Source organism: Silurus meridionalis, chromosome 8, assembly GCF_014805685.1.
Source record: "Silurus meridionalis isolate SWU-2019-XX chromosome 8, ASM1480568v1, whole genome shotgun sequence".
Taxonomy (NCBI): domain Eukaryota; kingdom Metazoa; phylum Chordata; class Actinopteri; order Siluriformes; family Siluridae; genus Silurus; species Silurus meridionalis.
This window is the reverse complement of record NC_060891.1, coordinates 21119005-21138495: the sequence shown is the minus strand read 5'-3', so window position 1 is coordinate 21138495 and position 19491 is coordinate 21119005. Positions and strand designations below refer to the sequence as shown.

The following is a 19491-nucleotide window of genomic DNA, read 5'->3' as shown; positions in this document are numbered from 1 at the left end:
CACAGCAGAATTCAATATGCCCTTCTTTTTATTTTTTGATTCTATATTACATTTGTTTTGTATGTTACCTTTGGAAAAGTTTCAATATATGATTACAAACATATTCATTGTAATAGTACAAATGTGATTGTTTAATTCATCTAACATTTAACAAGGTTCGATTTAATTTTCGTTTCAAGCTGTAAAATGTGTTTCCTGTTCTGAACTCTGTGGGAATGTCAGATCACATAACGACTGGTAATGAGGACATAACCAACTCTTCAGCATATTGGGAATGAAGGTAAAAGACCCTGTGGTGGATTGGGTTTTATACAAAACTATAGCCCTATATTAGACCCTTTGCACACTGTTCATTGTAGCTAGTGGAATTAGCTGAGCTTTGCACAGGGTTGAATGCTGGTTTACCACTACAGGCTGGTTCAGGAAAGATACTCTTATCAGCATTCTACTGTGCTACAACCAGCACCTCCTTGTGCTCAATGCTCTTACTATGTAAATACCTCTTACTCTAATCTGCCTACTAACACACTAACAAAAGACTACTACATTTTTAGAGATGTAAATATAAACTACAGCAACAACCACTCCACTAAATTTAGATTATGGTCCATTTATTCGGTAACTGTTATTTTGTCCGCTTGAGTCAAAAGTGTACTTGCCCTGACCACATGTAGACGTACGTGCAAAAACTGTACAATGCAAGCTAAAAGCTTTTTCTATCTTGAGAAGTCTACCCACGTAGCCACCAACCATCTAAGACTCTGTGTTTGTTTCTTAGTGGGAAGATGACACATTTCAAATTCAGAGTCATATATGGTCATATATACCAGACATCACCTACACCTAATATGGTCCTGCCATAAAACCTACTAAGAAGAAATGACAGGAGATATTTTGGAGGCATTTGAGGCAATTTGAGGCCTATATTCTTGTGCACTTGAGGCATTTTGGCAAATGCTATTATCCAAAGCAACCTAAAATTAACTAATGATTCAATTGATAGTAAATTCACCACTAATACTATGGACAATAAGAAGTTAATAAAGTTGACAATCAAGTTGTAATCATTGTTACTGTTCTGGGTTTATTGTCATGTAGATATGAAAGGCAGTCTAACATACAAAACTGTCAAGATAGTTAAATTTTCAGGTATGTCAAATAGCATTAATTAAATATAACATTGTACATAAATTGTAATAGACAAACCCAGTTCCAAAAAAACAAAACAAAAGGTACTGCATGTTCACTGTTTTCTCACATATTGTGCCCATTTCTGCTTTGTCAGGCAAATTTTAGCTACTGTTTAAACCTCAAACGTCTCAATAATGATGATGGGTGACAATTGTACAACAGCATTCCTTCAGGGTGATTGTGAAATTCAATGTACTGTATATCTATGCTAGAATCGGTTTTGTTCTACGTATGTTACTACCAATTGCAACATCTCCAGAAACAGGTCATTTGTGTTTCTTACTTAACACTTTAAGGTGTAATGGACAAAAAAGATTTATTTCTTAGTACGAATAATGTTGAAATGATTAAAATATAATAGTATAAAAATATAACCAGTTTGGAAACCTGACTTCTGGTCTAGATTGCTTGTATGAATTGGGTTTGGTTTCTTGTCAGTCATTTTATGGGCACGCCCTCAACACCCCTTCAGATAGACAAGTAGTAGGTTTCATATTTAGGGAGTTGTAATGTGGCTTCCATTCGGATGAATCCCAAAGTGCTTGAATGTAATGCTGTTAATTGTAACTCTAATTACCAAGCTAGTTAATCGAACATAAGATTTGGGGTGGAGTACCTGCAAGGTGGAAACATGGGTGGGTACATTGAGTAGAAGAAATAAATATTATGTTTTACGTCCTATCTTTTAGATAGAATTTCCAGAACGCACATTTAATAACTTGAGATCTAAAAATAGTTTTTTTGGTTTCTAATTAATGGATATATAGTATATGGGTTTAAAGTAAATAATAAATAAAAAAGTGTAGATGGTTGTAGAGGTGAACAAAACATCTCAACTTGGGGAGGATATCTGACATATATTATATACATTTTGTATATTTCTATTTAATATATTTGAAAGTATGTATTCTTCATTTTAATGTTATATACAGAGAATCCCCTCCCCCTACACCACCACCACACCCTTTCTAAATCTCCTCTATACTTCACAATCTGTTCTTTTAACAGCTGTAACACTTCTTTAGAAAAGTTACACTCTATCCTGATCCCTGGATACACAGGTTTCTTTTGTGCACCATGCTATTCTGGGTTCATGTTGTATTGTTAGACTTTTTGTTAAACAAGTTGTGCTTTATATTGCGTTCCTCTGAGCCACCGTAGCAAACCGCGCCTCCTTTCCCCTCCTGCCGCAGTCGGGCGCTTTAATCAAGCGGTGCGCCTTCAGAGCCGCGCACATGGGTACAGGCATGGACCTGGACACTGACGGGTTACTCACACACACACGCGCTCATACACGCTCACACACTTCCCCGAGCTCTTTCAGGTGAAAGACAGAAAGGTGCACATGTGATCTGGTGAAAAGAGAAGTTTCTTGTGAAAGAAAGAAGCGTGGGAGTTTGGAGCAGAGCTGCAAAAACTGGGGAGAGACCAGGCATGTTCCCATAATCCATACACCCTGGTTGGGGCTGATCTCCTAAACCCTGGGCGTAAGGATGGCCGATAAAGGGCCCTTACTGACTTCAGCTATCATCTTCTACCTGTCCATCGGGGCTGCAATCTTCCAAGTGCTCGAGGAGCCCAACTGGAATTTGGCATTGAATGAATACAAAGCGCAGAAGGCGAAAATCCTGGAAGATTACCCGTGTCTCACTAAAGCAGATCTGGACAGGATTCTGGAGGTATGAGATTTTGGAGATCATTTGTGTATTTACAGGTTTTTGTTTGCTTGGTTGAGCTTTGTGTAAACACCTGGAGAAGTTTTTATTGGCTTTGTATGGGATACAAAAAATGTTGAATCCCACAGTAAACAGAAGCAACCTTCAGGTTTTGTGTGAGGTATGTTTCATAAAATGTGTTTTGTCAAAAGCAATACTAAGAAATGAGTATCTAGGGTGTGATAAAAAGTGGTATGTTTTTATGTACTTACTTGTGTATGTTTATATTGATATGTTTTTGTTAGTTTGTTTTCATAGCTGTTGCAAATTGTATATACTGTTTTATTTATTTTTTTTACGTATTTTATGTATTTTTCCTTATCTTTCTTTGTTTCAGCCTAATCTATGTTCATGGAGAGCATGTGAAGACAAATTCTTTGAGCGTAAAAGTTAGTCGATTAAATTTTTGTTCCTATTTTTGAGATTTTTTTTTATTTCTTTGAACGTAAAAGAGCACGCAGTCGATTATTTTTCTTCTAGTTTTTGAGATTTCTGACACCGAAAGAAACTTTTTAAAAGAAAATATCCAATTTTTTTTTTTTTTTTTTACAAAAGTGATTTGTTGCATCATTCTGTTCTAGGGCTCAACAATGAGACACTATGAGAACCTATTATGCGTTTATCCTGGAGAAAAACAGAAAGGAACATGTTTCTACCTGTTCACAGCCCATAGTCTCTATTGATATGCCTGACATTTTATAATAATTGGTTGACAGTTTGCTAACCTACACAGAAACTAACACTGACAAGCCATCTCAAGGAATTACAGCATCTCTTTATGACATTATGTGAAGTATTTCGGGAACTCGTGTCATTTTAATCTAATACAGCTCGTCTATTTAGTCATGACTTAGATTTTTTTTTGAATAGTTTTATTGTCTAGACTTTCGTGTCCTCGTAATTTCTCGTCAATTTTTTTTCCGATGGAAAGAGAGAGAGCTGTTGGTGCACAAATGTCAGATGTTTTATTATTTCATTCATTCAATAGATAGAGGATTCAAACTTTGCATATGTTCTCACACTATGTGTAGTCACAGTTTTGAGTTCCTACGAGTCAAGAGTTGATTTCAGTCAGATTCAGAGCATAAAACCTGCCTGTATAAAAGTGTCTACACAGTTTCATTGTAGGATCACTTTACTGATTAAAAAAAAACTTGAATTAGGTAGTTAAACGGCATCTGTTTATTAAATCTGGCGTGCAAAAACCATTAACATTTTTCTTTTTCTAGTGTTTGGGCTACAGCTTTTCAGATTCTAGTGGAACATCAGTAACAATGTTTTGTGCTTACATAGAGGTCATTGTAGAACCTTGAGGCAAATAATCTGGTTGCAAATGAATTCAAGTGCTCAAATCAAGGAAATTAATGCTGCATTTTAGTACACTGGTGGGGAAATTGCACTTTTCCAGGAATTATTTAGGCCAAGCCCAGTTTCTTCGTATTTCTGAACTGAATCATAAACACTTTATGATACGTTTACTTGCTTGTGGATACACAAATAATGTTTAATTCTCTGACACTTCATGTTCATGTGGTCTGAACAGGGCATCAAGCGATGTAAAACCTTTAGCAGGTGTATTTGAGGAGAAGGAAATGGGACCGGAGAAGACATGCAGAGACATGTCCAAGCCCACGGCTCTAGCTGAGCCATGGAGTACCCTCAAGCGTCTCCATAATTCATGAATCCTTACACCAAACCCCCCTTTTTTCCCCGAACTAACGTCCATTCAGAGGGAGGAGAAAAACATGTTCGACCCCATCCCCCTCTTCTCTTTTGTCACGGTTCACTTGCAGCAGATTGGCTTGGAAGTGAAGGTTGGGTATGAGTAGGGGTAGCTTGGGGTGTCCTGAAGGCTCCTTTGTGTGTCTGCTTTAGACATCTTTTCCCAGAAGCCCCACATGACAGCTGGGACCAGGCATATTAAGTACACCACGGGGTTATTACAAAATGACACAAATGATTAGAGTGTTCTAGATTTTTACACAATTACTTTGTAATTGTCGAATGGCTCGTGGCTTTATGACTTGCCTGTACCTTTTTTAAAATCACGTGGTATTGAACAATCTATCGTTTGGTTAAAGTCTGGTTTTATCTTTAACATATGCACTATCATTTGAACAGGGTTGTTTTTTTATGGCAAAACTCCCATGCAGGTGTTTGGTCGGGTTTGTTTTCTATTAACACCTGCATTCTTGCAGGTTGCGAATAATTAACTTGTACAGCAGTAGTCATGCACTTTAGTCAGACTTAATATTCTTGTAAATGTAACTTATTCGTCATGTTAGAGGATTGTTGTTCCATACATGCGATTAAACAGTACACAGGAGCTCTGTTAAATCTTTACAGGGTCGTAACATGCGGAAGAATGGATCCACAGAGCCCTTGCAGTTGCACTTCCTTCTCATGTTTTCTCGAGTTCTTGTTCTGGTCTGTGTACTTAAGGTTGTCTCTAAAATTGGAAAAAAAAAGGTGCTTAATGCGTGGTTTCAGTTACAGTTTCTGCTCAAGCTGTCTAAAATGCTGGGATGCTGAAAGCAGCTGTTAACATTTACACCGCCGTGAGTTTCTACAGTTGTAGGACACACTCTGGGGCTGTATTTATAGATTTTCTATCTTTCTTGGTTTATGCATGACAACAAGGCAAACTAGCCATGGATGTCCATGTCCAAATTCCTTAGATGATCATTAACTTTGCAAAGATATGATAGCGTTTATGACGGGCACTGGAACTGAACCAGTGTCAAAGACCTTTGTTATCATTTTCTGTTATTTCATAATTGACCCATTTAATGATGTTCTGGAAGCGTCACATCTCCGTCTGTGCTCAGGTTATGGCCACTGTGGTCTTGTTTTGTTCTTTTGCATATCGTCTAACATGTTTCATTTGTTATGTAAGTGTTCCTTTTCCCTATTTGCCAGTCGCAAAGTATTGATTTGCATTTAATTTGGGACTGTCCATACCTGTTGAATTCGACACCTCGGTGACCCGGAAGCTCCGCTCTGACTCTGTGGTTAACGTCGGTTTTCATGCGCAGGTGTCTTGGGACGTGATCTCTAATAACATTTTCTTACATTGTCAGGGGCTCTGATGACTTTTCTCAAGCGAAAATGATGAGCTAAGTACAGGCAACTAAAATACGAGTCGAAAAAGCAGAAACACCAAAATGTAATTATGCAAAAGGTTTCGTCTTTGACTAAATGAATGTTATACATTCATCATGCAGACAGAACGTTTGCAATAGCATAGAGTTTATGAAAACCATATTGTTTTATAAGGAAAATGAACCATCATGTTATCAAAAGAGGCATGCTGTATGAATAATTTTTAATCCTTAATTGTGCATAACATGTATTTTATAGTTACATTCTGAGTTTTTAGGTTTGAGGTTTCAAGTGCATTTTACATTTAAAGTGTAAAGCAGAAGTCCTTTTACTCGTTTTTAGTCTGTCCAGCTCTCTCACTTCCTTATCTGTATATTATGCTCAAGTTTCAAAACGTCAACTATCTTGCTAATACGACCCTCAATGCCAACTTATTTGTCGTCAGACTAACTCACTGAGCTAAATCTCTGCCAGAAGTTTATTGGCTTTGTTGTTAATAAGATATTAAAGTTCCCTGGGAAATAGTGAGCGAAGAAAGACGTTTTTGTTCCATCATATTTTGGAAACTAACTAATTATCATTTAGGTCAGAGTTTAAACGAAATACCACAGAATTGCTACACATGTTGCGATCATTTCAATAAAAAACGTAATGTTTCATACATATTAGTTCTTATTTGTTCTCATAAGATATAATAGTGGAACATGTTAGGACCTACGATGTGCACTGTATAATTATCTTCGTTTGTTGGCCTGAGTCAAAAGAAAAAGCACCGTAAAAAGGCCATTTTTGTCTTTACAGCTTTACTTGAGTGAGTCTAGCGAACACCATTTACGCAGTGTGATCAGGCTGAAAGGCTATCCATCTCACACGCCCATTTGCGATCATATCAGTTAATTGTAAGGACCACAATGTTTTATCTACAAGTTCTCCGAAAGATTCATGGAAAACATTGAAATGTGTATGTTTATGTTTCAAGGCAGATTCTTCTTAAGCTTAATGTAATTACCTGCCAGGAGCGGAATCAACGTAAGTCAAATACGCATTCGGATCTTGAGCCTGATCGGGCCTGCCGTCTTTAAGCCTGATGCTTGGGCACTAAATGGATACACACACAAGAGGTCATTTTTCAAGAGCCTTAAATGAGAAGTTCATAGTGCTAATGATAGGCGATACAGTGTGGGGGTGGTTATGGGAAACTGAAACTATAACTCTTTAGTATCTCTTTTGCAGTCTTTACAGAGCAAACACAGCAGATTGGGTGGTTTGGATGGTTTAATTTCTCCATACATGAAAAAGGAGCTTGTGCACAGTCAGCTATTTTTTTGGCTGACTCAGTGGATGACTTCTCATATTTTCACAGCCGTAATGACAGGACGGGAGCTGATGATTGTAGTGAAATTGGACACTACAATGTGTGTGTATGAGAGAGAGAAAGAGAGAGATGTGGGTTTGTTTTAGCATAAGCAATCAGTGCCTGCAATATTATACACCGCTTAAAATAATAAAGGGATCACTAAAATCACACACATTGGATCGAGCGAATGAAATGTTTAAGTTGAAAATCCAAGGATATTCCTCTCCAGATCATCACTGACCCACAGCCAGACAGGTCATGCTGGATGATGTTGCAGGCAGCATAACGTTCCTAATCTCCGATATCTCCAGACACTTTCACGTCTTTCACATGTGGAACGGTTGACAACTTTCATTTGTGAGGTGTTCTCTTCATTTGAACAGTACATAATTACCACTGTGCCCAGTTAAAAATCAAGCTTGAAATTGTCTTAAAGCTGGCAAATCTGAATGCCTAATCTTTTCCAAGATCACCCTCTGTCAATTCCAACAAATTTACTACCATATACCAGTCTTTTCTACCACATCTAAAAAGTAGAGTTAAACCATTTCCAGCTCTCTGCTTCCTTAACAGCTGTTTGCTTTTCTTTGGCACCTTGTGCTCTCCACACACAGAGGAATGTAAAACTACAAACATTTTCGATCCCTCAGACAGAGAGTCAGCTCAGTATGATAACAGTTAGAGTTTGTCATTGTGGTTTTGCCACATGCTGTTTATCAGTAAAGGCACTGCACTGCAAATTGCCCATGCTAGTGAAACTGCACTTGTCCTGATGTGAGTTCATTTACAACTAGTCTAAAACTGGTGGAAATCAGTGCTGACACATATCACAATTTTGTAGGCTTTACTGAAATGAAACCGCTTTCTCATTAGCATTGATCTCTACCACAAATACAGTTATGTATGGAATAATACACTTAAGGGGCATGCTATTAGGAAAATTATAGTTCACGACAGGTGCTGTGATGCAATCTGAAGCTGAGTGGAGGTCCTTTAAAACTTCCTAGTGGATTGGTTCCATATAATGGCATGTTCCAAAGGATGTTATTCAACTCGTGAAACATTTACCAATATTGTCAATTTTTAATTTATTAATGAATTACACTATTCAATCATTTATAGTTTTACAGAGAAACTGGAAAGTGCAAAGTCCTCTATGGAAATGCTACAGAAACAGAAATCTTCACCGCATCAAGTATTATACTTTTTTTTTTTTTTTGCCTGGTGCCAGTAACTGATTACAACCTGAATTGATAGTCATTATGTAAGGAGATAAAACTGGTAATGCAAATTATTAGATGTTTTTATGGCTCCTTATCCAGTGTGATCTTTGCGGGGGAGAAAGACAGCAATATGACTTGGATTTATTTATTATTTTTAAATCAATTCTGATTCACAGAGGTCTAAATGTGATGATAGGGGGTAAGTCGGGTGTGTTCAGGTTTCTGTGCTGTGGCTGCTGGACTGTGCCTGGGATTTTTTGCATTTTTCTTATGTACAATTGGAAGTTCATTTCTTTTGATTTAACATCTGGTACTCAACATCAAGCAGTTATGGAGGTTTTTACCAGATCGGTCAGGTTTATCTTTGTCCTCACTGGTTTCTGCTCTGCTCCCTGAACCTCATAACCAAAATGCCTATATGGATGGATGTTCATGGTTCATACACCTGCTTAAAGAAACTTTTTATAATAGGGAAAATGCTACACTATGCTATGCTGTTTAAAAGTTGGCAATTGTTGTGTGTGTGTATGTATGTATGTATGTATGTATGTATGTGTGTGTGTGTGTGTGTGTGTGTGTGTATATATATATATATATATATATATATATATATATATATATATATATATATATATATATATATATATATATATATATATACACACACACACACACACACACACACACACACACAAACAACAATTGCCAACTTTCAAACACTGAACTGATAAGGAAATTAACATTTTAGCTTTATCATATAACCCAGCGATTACTTACAGACCAAACAGTGACTATTTGTCTTGACACAGAGACAAAATCATTACATTGCTCTTGTTTGGTTAGACTTTCCAATCTTAAGTAAGGCTGCCTGGAAACATCCAATCACCACGTCTCATTTTCTGTAAATGCTGTGCTTGCGGTGGGATTTAAGAACGCCAACAGAAACTGGTGGTTGAGCAGTGGTAGTTAAACAGCTACTAGAATTCCCAAAGAGGTTTCAAGGATCATGCAGAAAACCTCTCATTTTAATCGCCGATGGCAGCGTGATGCCTCAAAACAACCAGTGTCGTGATTACTGAGGTTGTGCTGTTTGCTTGTGGTTGGAAGTGCAATGGTGCCACAGTGATTTAACCCACATCATAGTGCGTCAGGAAAGTACTGGCACTGGGTCAATGTCATGAAAGATTCTTGTGGGGATAAAACAAGACACATAGCACTCATACATGCTTGTTTTTAGGTTTGTATATCCATGTGTGGGTGTATGTATGGTGATGTCAGCTGTTCTGAAATTTTCACATAGGAGTTATACTATAGGTGTTATCATAAGGACTAGCTGAACTTTATCTTTCCTTACACATTCAGGCTTGTGAATTGTTATAGTTTGCAAGTATGAAACAACTGGATTAGTGATATGAAGCTCCTATTCTAAAGTGATGTGTGCATTTTCTAGAATAGAGGTTTATTTGCAGTGTACTGTGCATTATATAATGAAGTCGAGAGTTACTAGTAGTCAAGTACAAAGTCATGAACTGCAGAGGAATCCACTTATCTGTTTAAGTGTACCTTTATGAAGTGAGGCATTGGTTAATCTCTGGTTTATCAAGCCATTTATCTCCAAAGTTCTAAACCAGGACAGTTATTATTGCTGATTCAGGCATAATACGGAACAGTTGATTCATCTGTCACCCATTGTGCATTAAAATGCCTGAACTTATGATGCTCACCTTTTTGGCAACAGCTTAAGAAAATGTTGTTATTATTAAAGGAAATAGGAAAATGACTATAAGATCCAGTTTCTTGAAATGCTAGTTTAGTTTCAAAATGCTCTAGTTTAGAAACTAGTTGGATTGCAAATAGTTCAAATAGAATTGTGTGATTCCAATTAAGATAAAAAAGCAGTCACCCAAGGGAGGACCATTAAATGCAGTGCATAAATAAAAAATCTCTATTGCATTGCTCTTGCTTTGTCTTTGCAACAAGGGATTGCTTAAGTATTAAACAGTGATGGTGTGTCAAATCTGACTTCTGTTTCACTGTAGTTCATTTTTATTAGTCTGTGAAAACTGACACACTGAAATTTTATGTAATCATCATTAATTATTTTTCATTCGAAGAAATTAAGTGCCCTATGAGCAATTCAGTCAAGGCTCTTTCCCCCCACCACCACTGTGTCTCAAATATGCTATGCATGTGTGTTTGTTTTGTGTTCTTTCACTGGTGCTTCTGTTATAGTCTACTCCCTATGGTACCTAATAAACTGTCAATCAAATCTTAATATATAGACAATATTAGAAATGTAACCATAGAACCAAATGTTGGCCATTTTAATTAAATACATAGACATCTTTGATTATTGTGTGATTAAAGTGCGGAAGAAAATTCAGATTTTCAGGACAGTATTTATTGTCCACCTTCCACTTCAGCTCAAGTTAATTAGCAGCTACCATCAGAGAAGGCCTGGGACATTGTACAACTTTCACACACAGTTGTTGCCTTCATGTCTCTCTCTCTCTCTCTCTCTCTCTCTCTCAGGGTGAGCAATGACTCTCTATATAACTTTTGAAAAATCCAAAGCTGACCTGCTCATAACCTCCTTCTGCTACACGCCATTGTCTTGGCTACGTTCTGTTTAATCAGTTGTGGAAAGCAAATATGATGTTGATAAACACTTGTAAAATCTTTTTGTCCAGTGGCCTAATGCAAGAAGCTGAAATTGTGCAGCCTGAGGACTAAGTAAGTGTTTAGTTTTGTAGGATATGTAGCCAAACAAATGATTTGGAATGATGTGTTTCGCAGGTGTTTTGCTACGTGTACCCAATTTCCAGTTAAGCTGACTCCTAAATTCTATTGTTATGGCTTGATAAGACATTTGTAGATATGGGGAAAAAACCAAATAACCCAATCAGGAGAAATAGATTAGAAGTTATAAAGTGCTATTGGTATGTGGAATACCAGCAGCTGTCCCAAGCATGGATGAATAAGTGGGTAGAAGGGCAACCTTCAAACATATATCAAATGTGGAAATTGTAATGCTTATCAAAGATCGAGCATCATCATCGAACTGCCACTGATCTTTAGAGCCTCCTCCCTCTCCGGGCTCCATACGCTCTTTTTAGGGAAGCACACTTGCAGAAGTTTGCAAGAAAATCCCACTAGACAAAAATACATTTCAGATCCCTTTTTAGGGAAACTTTCAGACTATCACATGGTGTGCTTTTGGTTTCCAGATGGTTCATCATTTGAGTCATCAAAATGGAACTTTCATTTTTCCTCTGCTGGAAACTCTCAACAGGTGTCTCTCCCTCGTAGCTCTGATTCACAGAAATTGTAACACGCACCAAATGGTGACTCTCGTAAAAGCGTAAAGTCTGGTCCTCCTAATGTCCTCTGCAGATGGAACAAGTAGCCTTCAGAGACAGAGCAGAGATTCGGAATGGCAAGACCAGGGACAGCATGTCATAACTCATTTACTGGGTTTGCTAATGTTGGGATCAAGGATGTAGTTTGGATGTTGATTTACAAGGCCAAATACTTTGGAACGCTGGTGCAACAGCTTTAGAGATTGAACAGAACTGCATTGAACCATGTTCATTTTGGGGTTTAAAGACATTATGTTGCAGTCACTCTGTAATTTGTGGAAAATTTTGTTATTGAGAAAGAACAGTCCTTTCACACTTTTTGCGGTTGTGGTATTGGGAAGAAAATTCCACTGTTTCAGTATCAGTAAGAAACAAAGCAGTGTCAAGGTCCTCTAATATATAACTTATTTTGCAATACTTTTTTATTGAAGGGTTGGCGAAAATAAAATTCCTTTAATTGCTGGAGTTGAACGTGTAGACAGCAGAAGTGAACAACCTGAGATAATCAGATTTCATGTCTGGTCTGTTGGCTGTTACTTACTTACTTATACCTTACGTTTATTTTTTTTTCTAGGAGGATTAATTAGCATGCAGACGATACATTTGGTATCAGGAACGCTTGAATGTGGAAACGCTAATGAAAAAAGGATATGAAAGTGCACCGATGTAACCTTTGCTAGCGCCCCAATAGCTAAAACATTGGCCAACTTTTTTGTCAAAGATGCAGTCATGTAGTACCCTGTTATGTGTCTGGACAACTAAAACACAAAACAAAGTTGTTGTTTTTTTCTTTACCTGTTAACTAGTATATTTTTGTCCAACAGTGTTATATATGCTGATTCATGGTTCTACTTTGTTTTAGAGTTGCATTTTATTTAATCTAAATTAAATTAGATGCTTACATTTTAATTTAAAATAATGCAATAGTCTGCTGTGAGATGTGATTTGTTTTTCTTAAACAGGAGGCTATCTTGAATCCCTGCCAGGCACAAACCCCAGCTGCTCTTTTCATCTCTGATTACCCAATTACAGAATGGCTGTTTAGGGACACATTAAAGTTTAATGCTGAGACCTCTGAGTCATTGGCAAAAGCCTCCTAGGTAATCGAGAGCCTTCTCATGTCTCAGGATGGTCTGTTTTGACTGCAATGTGTTAGCTGATGATATCAGATGGTCACCGGAAGGATGTGAGACTGATGCTCTGGTCTCAGGCACAAGAAGTTATAATTGCTGATGTTTTGGGAAATCATATTAAAACGCAACTTTACAATATGTTTTACTGTAGGTCGTGTCAGAGGCTGCAGGACAAGGAGTCACCATTACAGGAGACAAAACCTTCAACAACTGGAACTGGCCAAATGCTGTCATATTTGCTGCTACGGTCATTACAACCATTGGTGAGAGTCAAAGCTTTTTTTTTTTCACCATGAGAATCGCTCTATCTGTTTATTGTTTGAGAATAAACAGAGGAAGACTGGTTTATCTTAACCAATCACAAGGGGCAGGAAGTAGTTGACATTATTTATTTTCCCCAGTGGGTCTACAGATTTTTATATAGTAATTTTTTGGGTAAAATATATGTATAAACTTTCTGTTAAGTATGTCTTGTGGGCTGATGGCACACTCAGGTGAAATTTTTGCTATTTTGTCAGAATGTCCAGAGTGTAGACGTTCAGTACTGTTGTTCTCTGATAAGAAAAAGTTACTTAAGAAGAAACCTGCAGATTAGCATTCAGTTTGATAAGCCAGCAGTGTCAAGTGAGACATTAGAGGCCATTTCCCCTCATGAACAAAACTATTGTCAAGCTGTCTACATGTATATTCAAAAATGTGGCTTTTTTTTTTTTTTTTTTTAAAGAAATGTAGTGACCTTTTTCTCTTTTTTTTTTCTAACAATTTTTTTATTTTATTGAGCAAATCAATTTTGATTTTCGATAAGTGAAAACAATAATTGTTACTCATGATTGACTTTCTGCATAACAAAACGTTTTTTATCATGTATTCAGTATATGTTTACCTTCATGTTTACCCTGTTAATTACCTTGCATGCATGAAAGATAGGGCTGAAATCCTCTCCTGCTTTCCACACACACCTTGAAGTTAACATATCAAGAGAAAAGAGTACATCACAGTTAATAGCCAACATTCAGCTGCTTCCCTTACTCTGTTTTAGTGCATTTAAATTGCTAGCTCACCATACTTTATTCTATTAATTTAACTACAGTACCACTTTATAGCACTGTTTTTCTTTCAACATTTGATTGTTGAAGCACAGTAGAGCTTTTGCATTCCATGAGGACTAGCCACAAAATGTTTTGCTGGTTGGCATAAAGATATTTTTAATGGCATGTAAATAACGAGTTCACTTTTGCCACACAGGACTTTATTATTTGATGGTTTTGAAATAAGTAAATTCACTTAAATGTCTGGTTTTATTCTATTAGGTTATGGCAATATTGCCCCCAAAACCTCATCAGGGAGGGTTTTTTGCATCTTCTATGGACTGTTTGGTGTGCCACTTTGTCTGACCTGGATCAGTGAGCTGGGCAAGTTTTTTGGTGGAAGAGCAAAACACCTTGGACAATATCTTACCAAGCGAGGCATTTCATTGGTAAGCACAACACAGATTAGTGTTATAATTTACCTGTAATACATATTTTAATATTCTACTCTGACGTCTCTCCTTACCAGAGAAAGGCACAGTTCACCTGCACAGCCATCTTCCTGTTATGGGGTGTGCTGATTCATTTGGTTATTCCCCCATTCGTTTTCATGTCCCAGGAGGGTTGGACCTACATAGAGGGCTTATACTTTTCCTTCGTCACTTTGACAACTATTGGATTTGGTGATCTCGTAGCAGGTAAATGTTGCATGTGTGCACGTGTTTGATTTGTAGATTATCGGATAACCAATGTTGAATCTGTTGAGTGGGAAAAAAAATTAATTATACAGAACAGTTGTGTGCAAAGATATCAGCCGAGCCTGGGAACGAACGTGTACTTATGTTATTATTATGTACACATATGATTACTGGAATTGCACTAATCAGTGTGCGATTACAAAGATTCCATTTTAGTGTATGTCACATTTTCCAAGCTAAACTTTTCTAACAAGTGTGTGCTCATGCCCTAAACCTTGGGCTTATCTATATTTTCTTCTATTGCTGCTTTGTACCTTTTTCATTTCCAGTGTTGTTTTTCCTCATCATACCTGTGTTCCTGTGTTTCTAGGTGTTGACCCCAATGCAAACTATCCCACTCTGTATCGCTACTTTGTTGAGGTGTGGATATACCTGGGTTTGGCCTGGCTTTCCCTGTTCTTTAACTGGAAGGTGCGAATGGTCATCGAAGCTCACAAAGCTTTCAAGAAGCGGCGAAAACGGCGCAAGCTCTCACTGGATGAGTTTCAGCACTACAAAAATACTCACAAGGTCTTGCAGTTACCGCCTGCCAGCAGCGATGTCAACATCTTCAGCTTCCTGTCTAAGAAACGTGAAGGCTACAACGACCTCATCAAACAAATCGGCACCAAGAAAGACGGAGAGCAGCATGCCAACGCGGTTAGCGCTAAAAGGCAGAGCGAATTCCTCCGCTCCAAGAGCTGCAACGATGCTATCTCCATTGATGGACAAGCTATTCTTGACTTGGAGCAATCGCCTCGCCAGAAACGTCGCTACAGCTTCAGTGACCGTGTCACAGTGGTCTTTTCCAAGTCCAAAAGCTTTCTGCTGGGCACAGAAGGTGGTCCACTCCTGAATGATATGCAGGTAGAGGGTGAGCTGGACACAGCCATTGATAGAATGTATGAGAATCAGTTGGATAAAGAAGCAGGAGAGGAACACCGCAACCTCAGGCCTGGGGGCTGCCGTCCCGGCCGTCACATTTGGGACTCCCACGAGTATCAGCCTGTTATTTTTCAAAATGCCAACATCACCTTTATTGATGAAGAGAACCTGCTGAACAACAGCCTGGTAGATGAGGACGAAGATGAAGACATCAAGATCAAGCTCTCGACCTCGGATGAAAACGGCGAGTCTGAAACTGATTCCAAGGAGGAGCAGTCCTCGGAATCAGAGGGATCTGTGTTCACAGACAGAGCCAATCAGTGTCATTCCTACGAGCAGCTGGTAGAAGAGTATTCCAAGGAAAATAACACTGATACCTGAAGCATTAACTCATTAGTGTTTTTGTGGTTTTTCTTTCTTGCATTCATGTAATTATGGACATTTTTGCCAAAATTGAAGACATTTGTGCGTCCAATGTGATCAAGGAAATTTTTTGCAATCAATTTCGCAATATTTTTGCCTCATGAGTTTGGCGGATAGAGATTGTGAAATGCATCTCAGTCAGTATTAAGCTGAGTAGAAGCTGTAGGTTTGAAATTGATGAGAAAAGAACAAGAAACACACTTACTCCACTACACCAAATTATTGGGACATGGCCAAAATGTATTCCAGTCTAAATTCAATGAATGATTTCTGGAAGGTTCAAATGTATGATTGCTCGATAGCCCTGGACCTTTTTTGTGGGGTTTTTTTCTAGTTTTTGTTTGAGTTCTAATTTATTAAATTATGTGGTTAAACTTAACTCGTACTGACGAGCCAAATCAGTTGCAAACTGGTTCACGGAATAATGGACAGCGAGGTGATTCCTTTAAGAATTGCTCCTGGTTCTCACTTTTTATTCACCATATTGGTGCTTTTAATCAACATAATGAAGGACAAACACATCCCAACTGCATTATGTTTTGAACCATTTTTACAGGTTTTGGCTTTTTCATCCCTTGATCTCCTGGTGTAATTAACAGTCTCTGTGATCATAAAGTCTGAAAGCCTCTGAGGCGGGTCAAGCTTTGCTGTGTCTTTTAAGGTCCCTAATATTTACAGCTTTTATTGTATTTGTCACTGTGTGAATGCAGCCAGTCAGTTTCAAAGTCCCTGTCTGTGGACAGCATATTGCACTACTCTGATTCAGTCTGAGCCATTGTCTTTCTTTCTTTTTTCTTTCTTTCTTTCTTTCTTTCTTTCTTTCTTTCTTTCTTTCTTTCTTTCTTTCTTTCTTTCTTTCTTTCTTTTTCATCCTCATCTACATCTTATTCTTCGCCAGTGTCTTATGAATCTAATACTTGTTGTTTTTCATCTTCGTCTTATACCATTTAGTCATCTTCTTTTCATTTTTATTGAGCTAATTGGATTGTATTGGCAATAATTTAAAGATAGCCCTGGATTTTTTCGTAGTCAGACAATATTGTAGGCTCAGACCCGCTCTGGCTCATTTAGCATAAACGAGATTAAACCGTGGGGTTTTATATTTGTGCTTAAGTTATACAAAGCTTTGTGAATGAAGAAGCCTTTTGTTTTTTAAATACTGTGCGGTTTCTATCAGCCACTCTTTGACCTGCCAATCCTAAAATGATGTCTCCGTTGTCCCATATACGTAACGCAATCTGGTTATTCTAGTTCTGAGGTGTCGTCTAAGAAATAAACTGTCAGTAACAGTAGGCTAGTGTATAGGATGTTATTTAGTCTAATTTGCAAAGTATCATACACAGAACCGAACTGATGCAAGGTCATGTTTTTTCCAGCAAAGGTTATGTGAAGAAGTTTGTTGGCTTATTTTGTCTGAATTTAGTGTTTGTTATCATTGGATGGAGCAAATATTTATATGCTTGGTCTAGACGTGTCTATAACAAGGACAGCCAAGCACTAATAAGCCTTGCAAAAATATAGTGAGACTATAATACGCAAAACTCAAAAACTGTATTAATTACTTCGTTATTAATAATTAATATTCGGTTTAAGGTAATAAGTGTTTTAACATATAGAAGTATAACATGGTGAGACATAATTCATTACACCGTAACCGCCTGCTTCTCTCATCTGCATCTCTTCTGTCTCATGTGTTGAATGTAGGGTTAGACATGTAACAGTTTTGAGTAATGCCAATCTCGATACTGTGGCCACAAGAATGTGTGAGGCAAAATGTGGATATCCTGCTTGTAATTCCCTCGTCTGGGGAGTGTGTCTCTCACAGCTTCTTGCGTCACGGTGCTCGGCAGCACCAGTGTGAAAGAAACAGCTTCCCGAGTGAGTTTCCTGCCATAGATAAATTGTGGTGCACATCTCGAAGTCAATTTGTCCCAATTCTTTTCCTGTTCCAAAATTCTTTCTGTTTTCTAATGGTCTGGATGAATCTAATTATTTTTGTGTTCGTGCACTGCCTCACTGTGTTAATCTGTCATAAATGCACTTGCTGCCTGGATATTAATTGTTTATACGCCAAAGCCTGTAATAGCCAGCGTTCTGTGGATGTGTATTTAAGCACAGTAGTCCTCTGGTTAACAGTAGTATGATTGTATGATCTCACATCCACTTGGGCTTGTTTGGATTCATTATCGGTGTTTTTTTCTTTTTCCGACGCTGTGCTCAGATGTATTAATAAAGCAGAATTGTTCCAAGAAGTGCCCGCAAACATCCTGAACAAAAATAGAACCTCTAAGTCGCCCAGATAGTTGGTGAGGACTTGGTCTCGCCCTGAGATTACGGTGTATTGTATGTAAACACTGGCTAACTGTTCGACTGTAGCCACCACTTTGTTCAGGCCATAACCTTGTAGCCTTGCAATCTGTGTTTACTTTTCCTGCACTCAAAGTGACACAAGTGGCCATAAACTTTACGCAGTTGACCGAGGTTAAAAAGTGACCGCTTGAGTGTGTTTCCCTGATGCCAGACAGGAATGTTCGAATAATAACTTTCCGGTCATATCATTTACAATTTGTGATAGTGTAAATGGATATTTAGTGAATTCATTAATGCCTATTTTGTAATTAATGCAGGTGGTGTAATTTGCTAACCTTTTCTCATTGGTGCCTTATCATCTTATCTCAAACCACTTCATAAAGATGATAAACTGAAAAAAATTGCCAAGGAAATATCTTTCCTATAAATCCTCTATGATCTGGTACTGTAGATGGTTGCCTTGTGTTTCATGCACAAAAAAACTCGACTGAGGTCAGACAAAAAGCCTTGTTTTTGGATTCTGAGGTACTTCTGTGCCTTCTGAAGGATTTGCTGATTTAACTCGCCATGTTATTATTTCCCTGATTTGTATTATGCACACTCCAGTATGTTGTAAAAAGTCTTGTTTTAATGTGAAATTTTTGCTTAATTTTATTAGTTTTTTTTTTTTTTTTTTTAGAAATAAAGATTTAAGAATACACTCTTGTGTGATTTAATTTGGTCTTTTTGAGTGCACGTAAACTATACTGAAAATGTTTATGGACGCCTGATCATAAGATTTGTATGTGCTTTTTGAACATCCAATTATATATTTAGTCACGATTTGCTATTATACCCTCCTCTCTTCTGGGAAGATATTCCACTAGATTTTTCAGCATCCATGTGGAAATTTGTGCTCTTTGAGGTAAGAGCTGTATAGCAGGCCACTCACAATCTTCCACTCTTTATCTTTATAGAGCTGGCTTTGTGCACAGGGGCATTGTCATGCGGAACAGGTTTGGGTCTTCTAGTTCAAGTGAAGGAAAATG

General features: G+C 37.7%; 1 protein-coding gene across 1 annotated transcript; it reads left to right on the top strand.

Annotated features, from left to right (window-relative positions):
- Positions 1-2386: 2386 nt before the first annotated feature.
- kcnk5a (potassium channel, subfamily K, member 5a) lies at positions 2387-19004 on the top strand. The gene is made up of 5 exons (XM_046856268.1): positions 2387-2870; positions 13232-13343; positions 14391-14557; positions 14638-14806; positions 15177-19004. Exons 1-5 carry the CDS (start codon positions 2685-2687, stop codon positions 16109-16111), a joined length of 1569 nt encoding a protein of 522 aa, XP_046712224.1. The 5' UTR covers positions 2387-2684; the 3' UTR covers positions 16112-19004.
- The last annotated feature ends 487 nt before the right edge of the window (positions 19005-19491 follow it).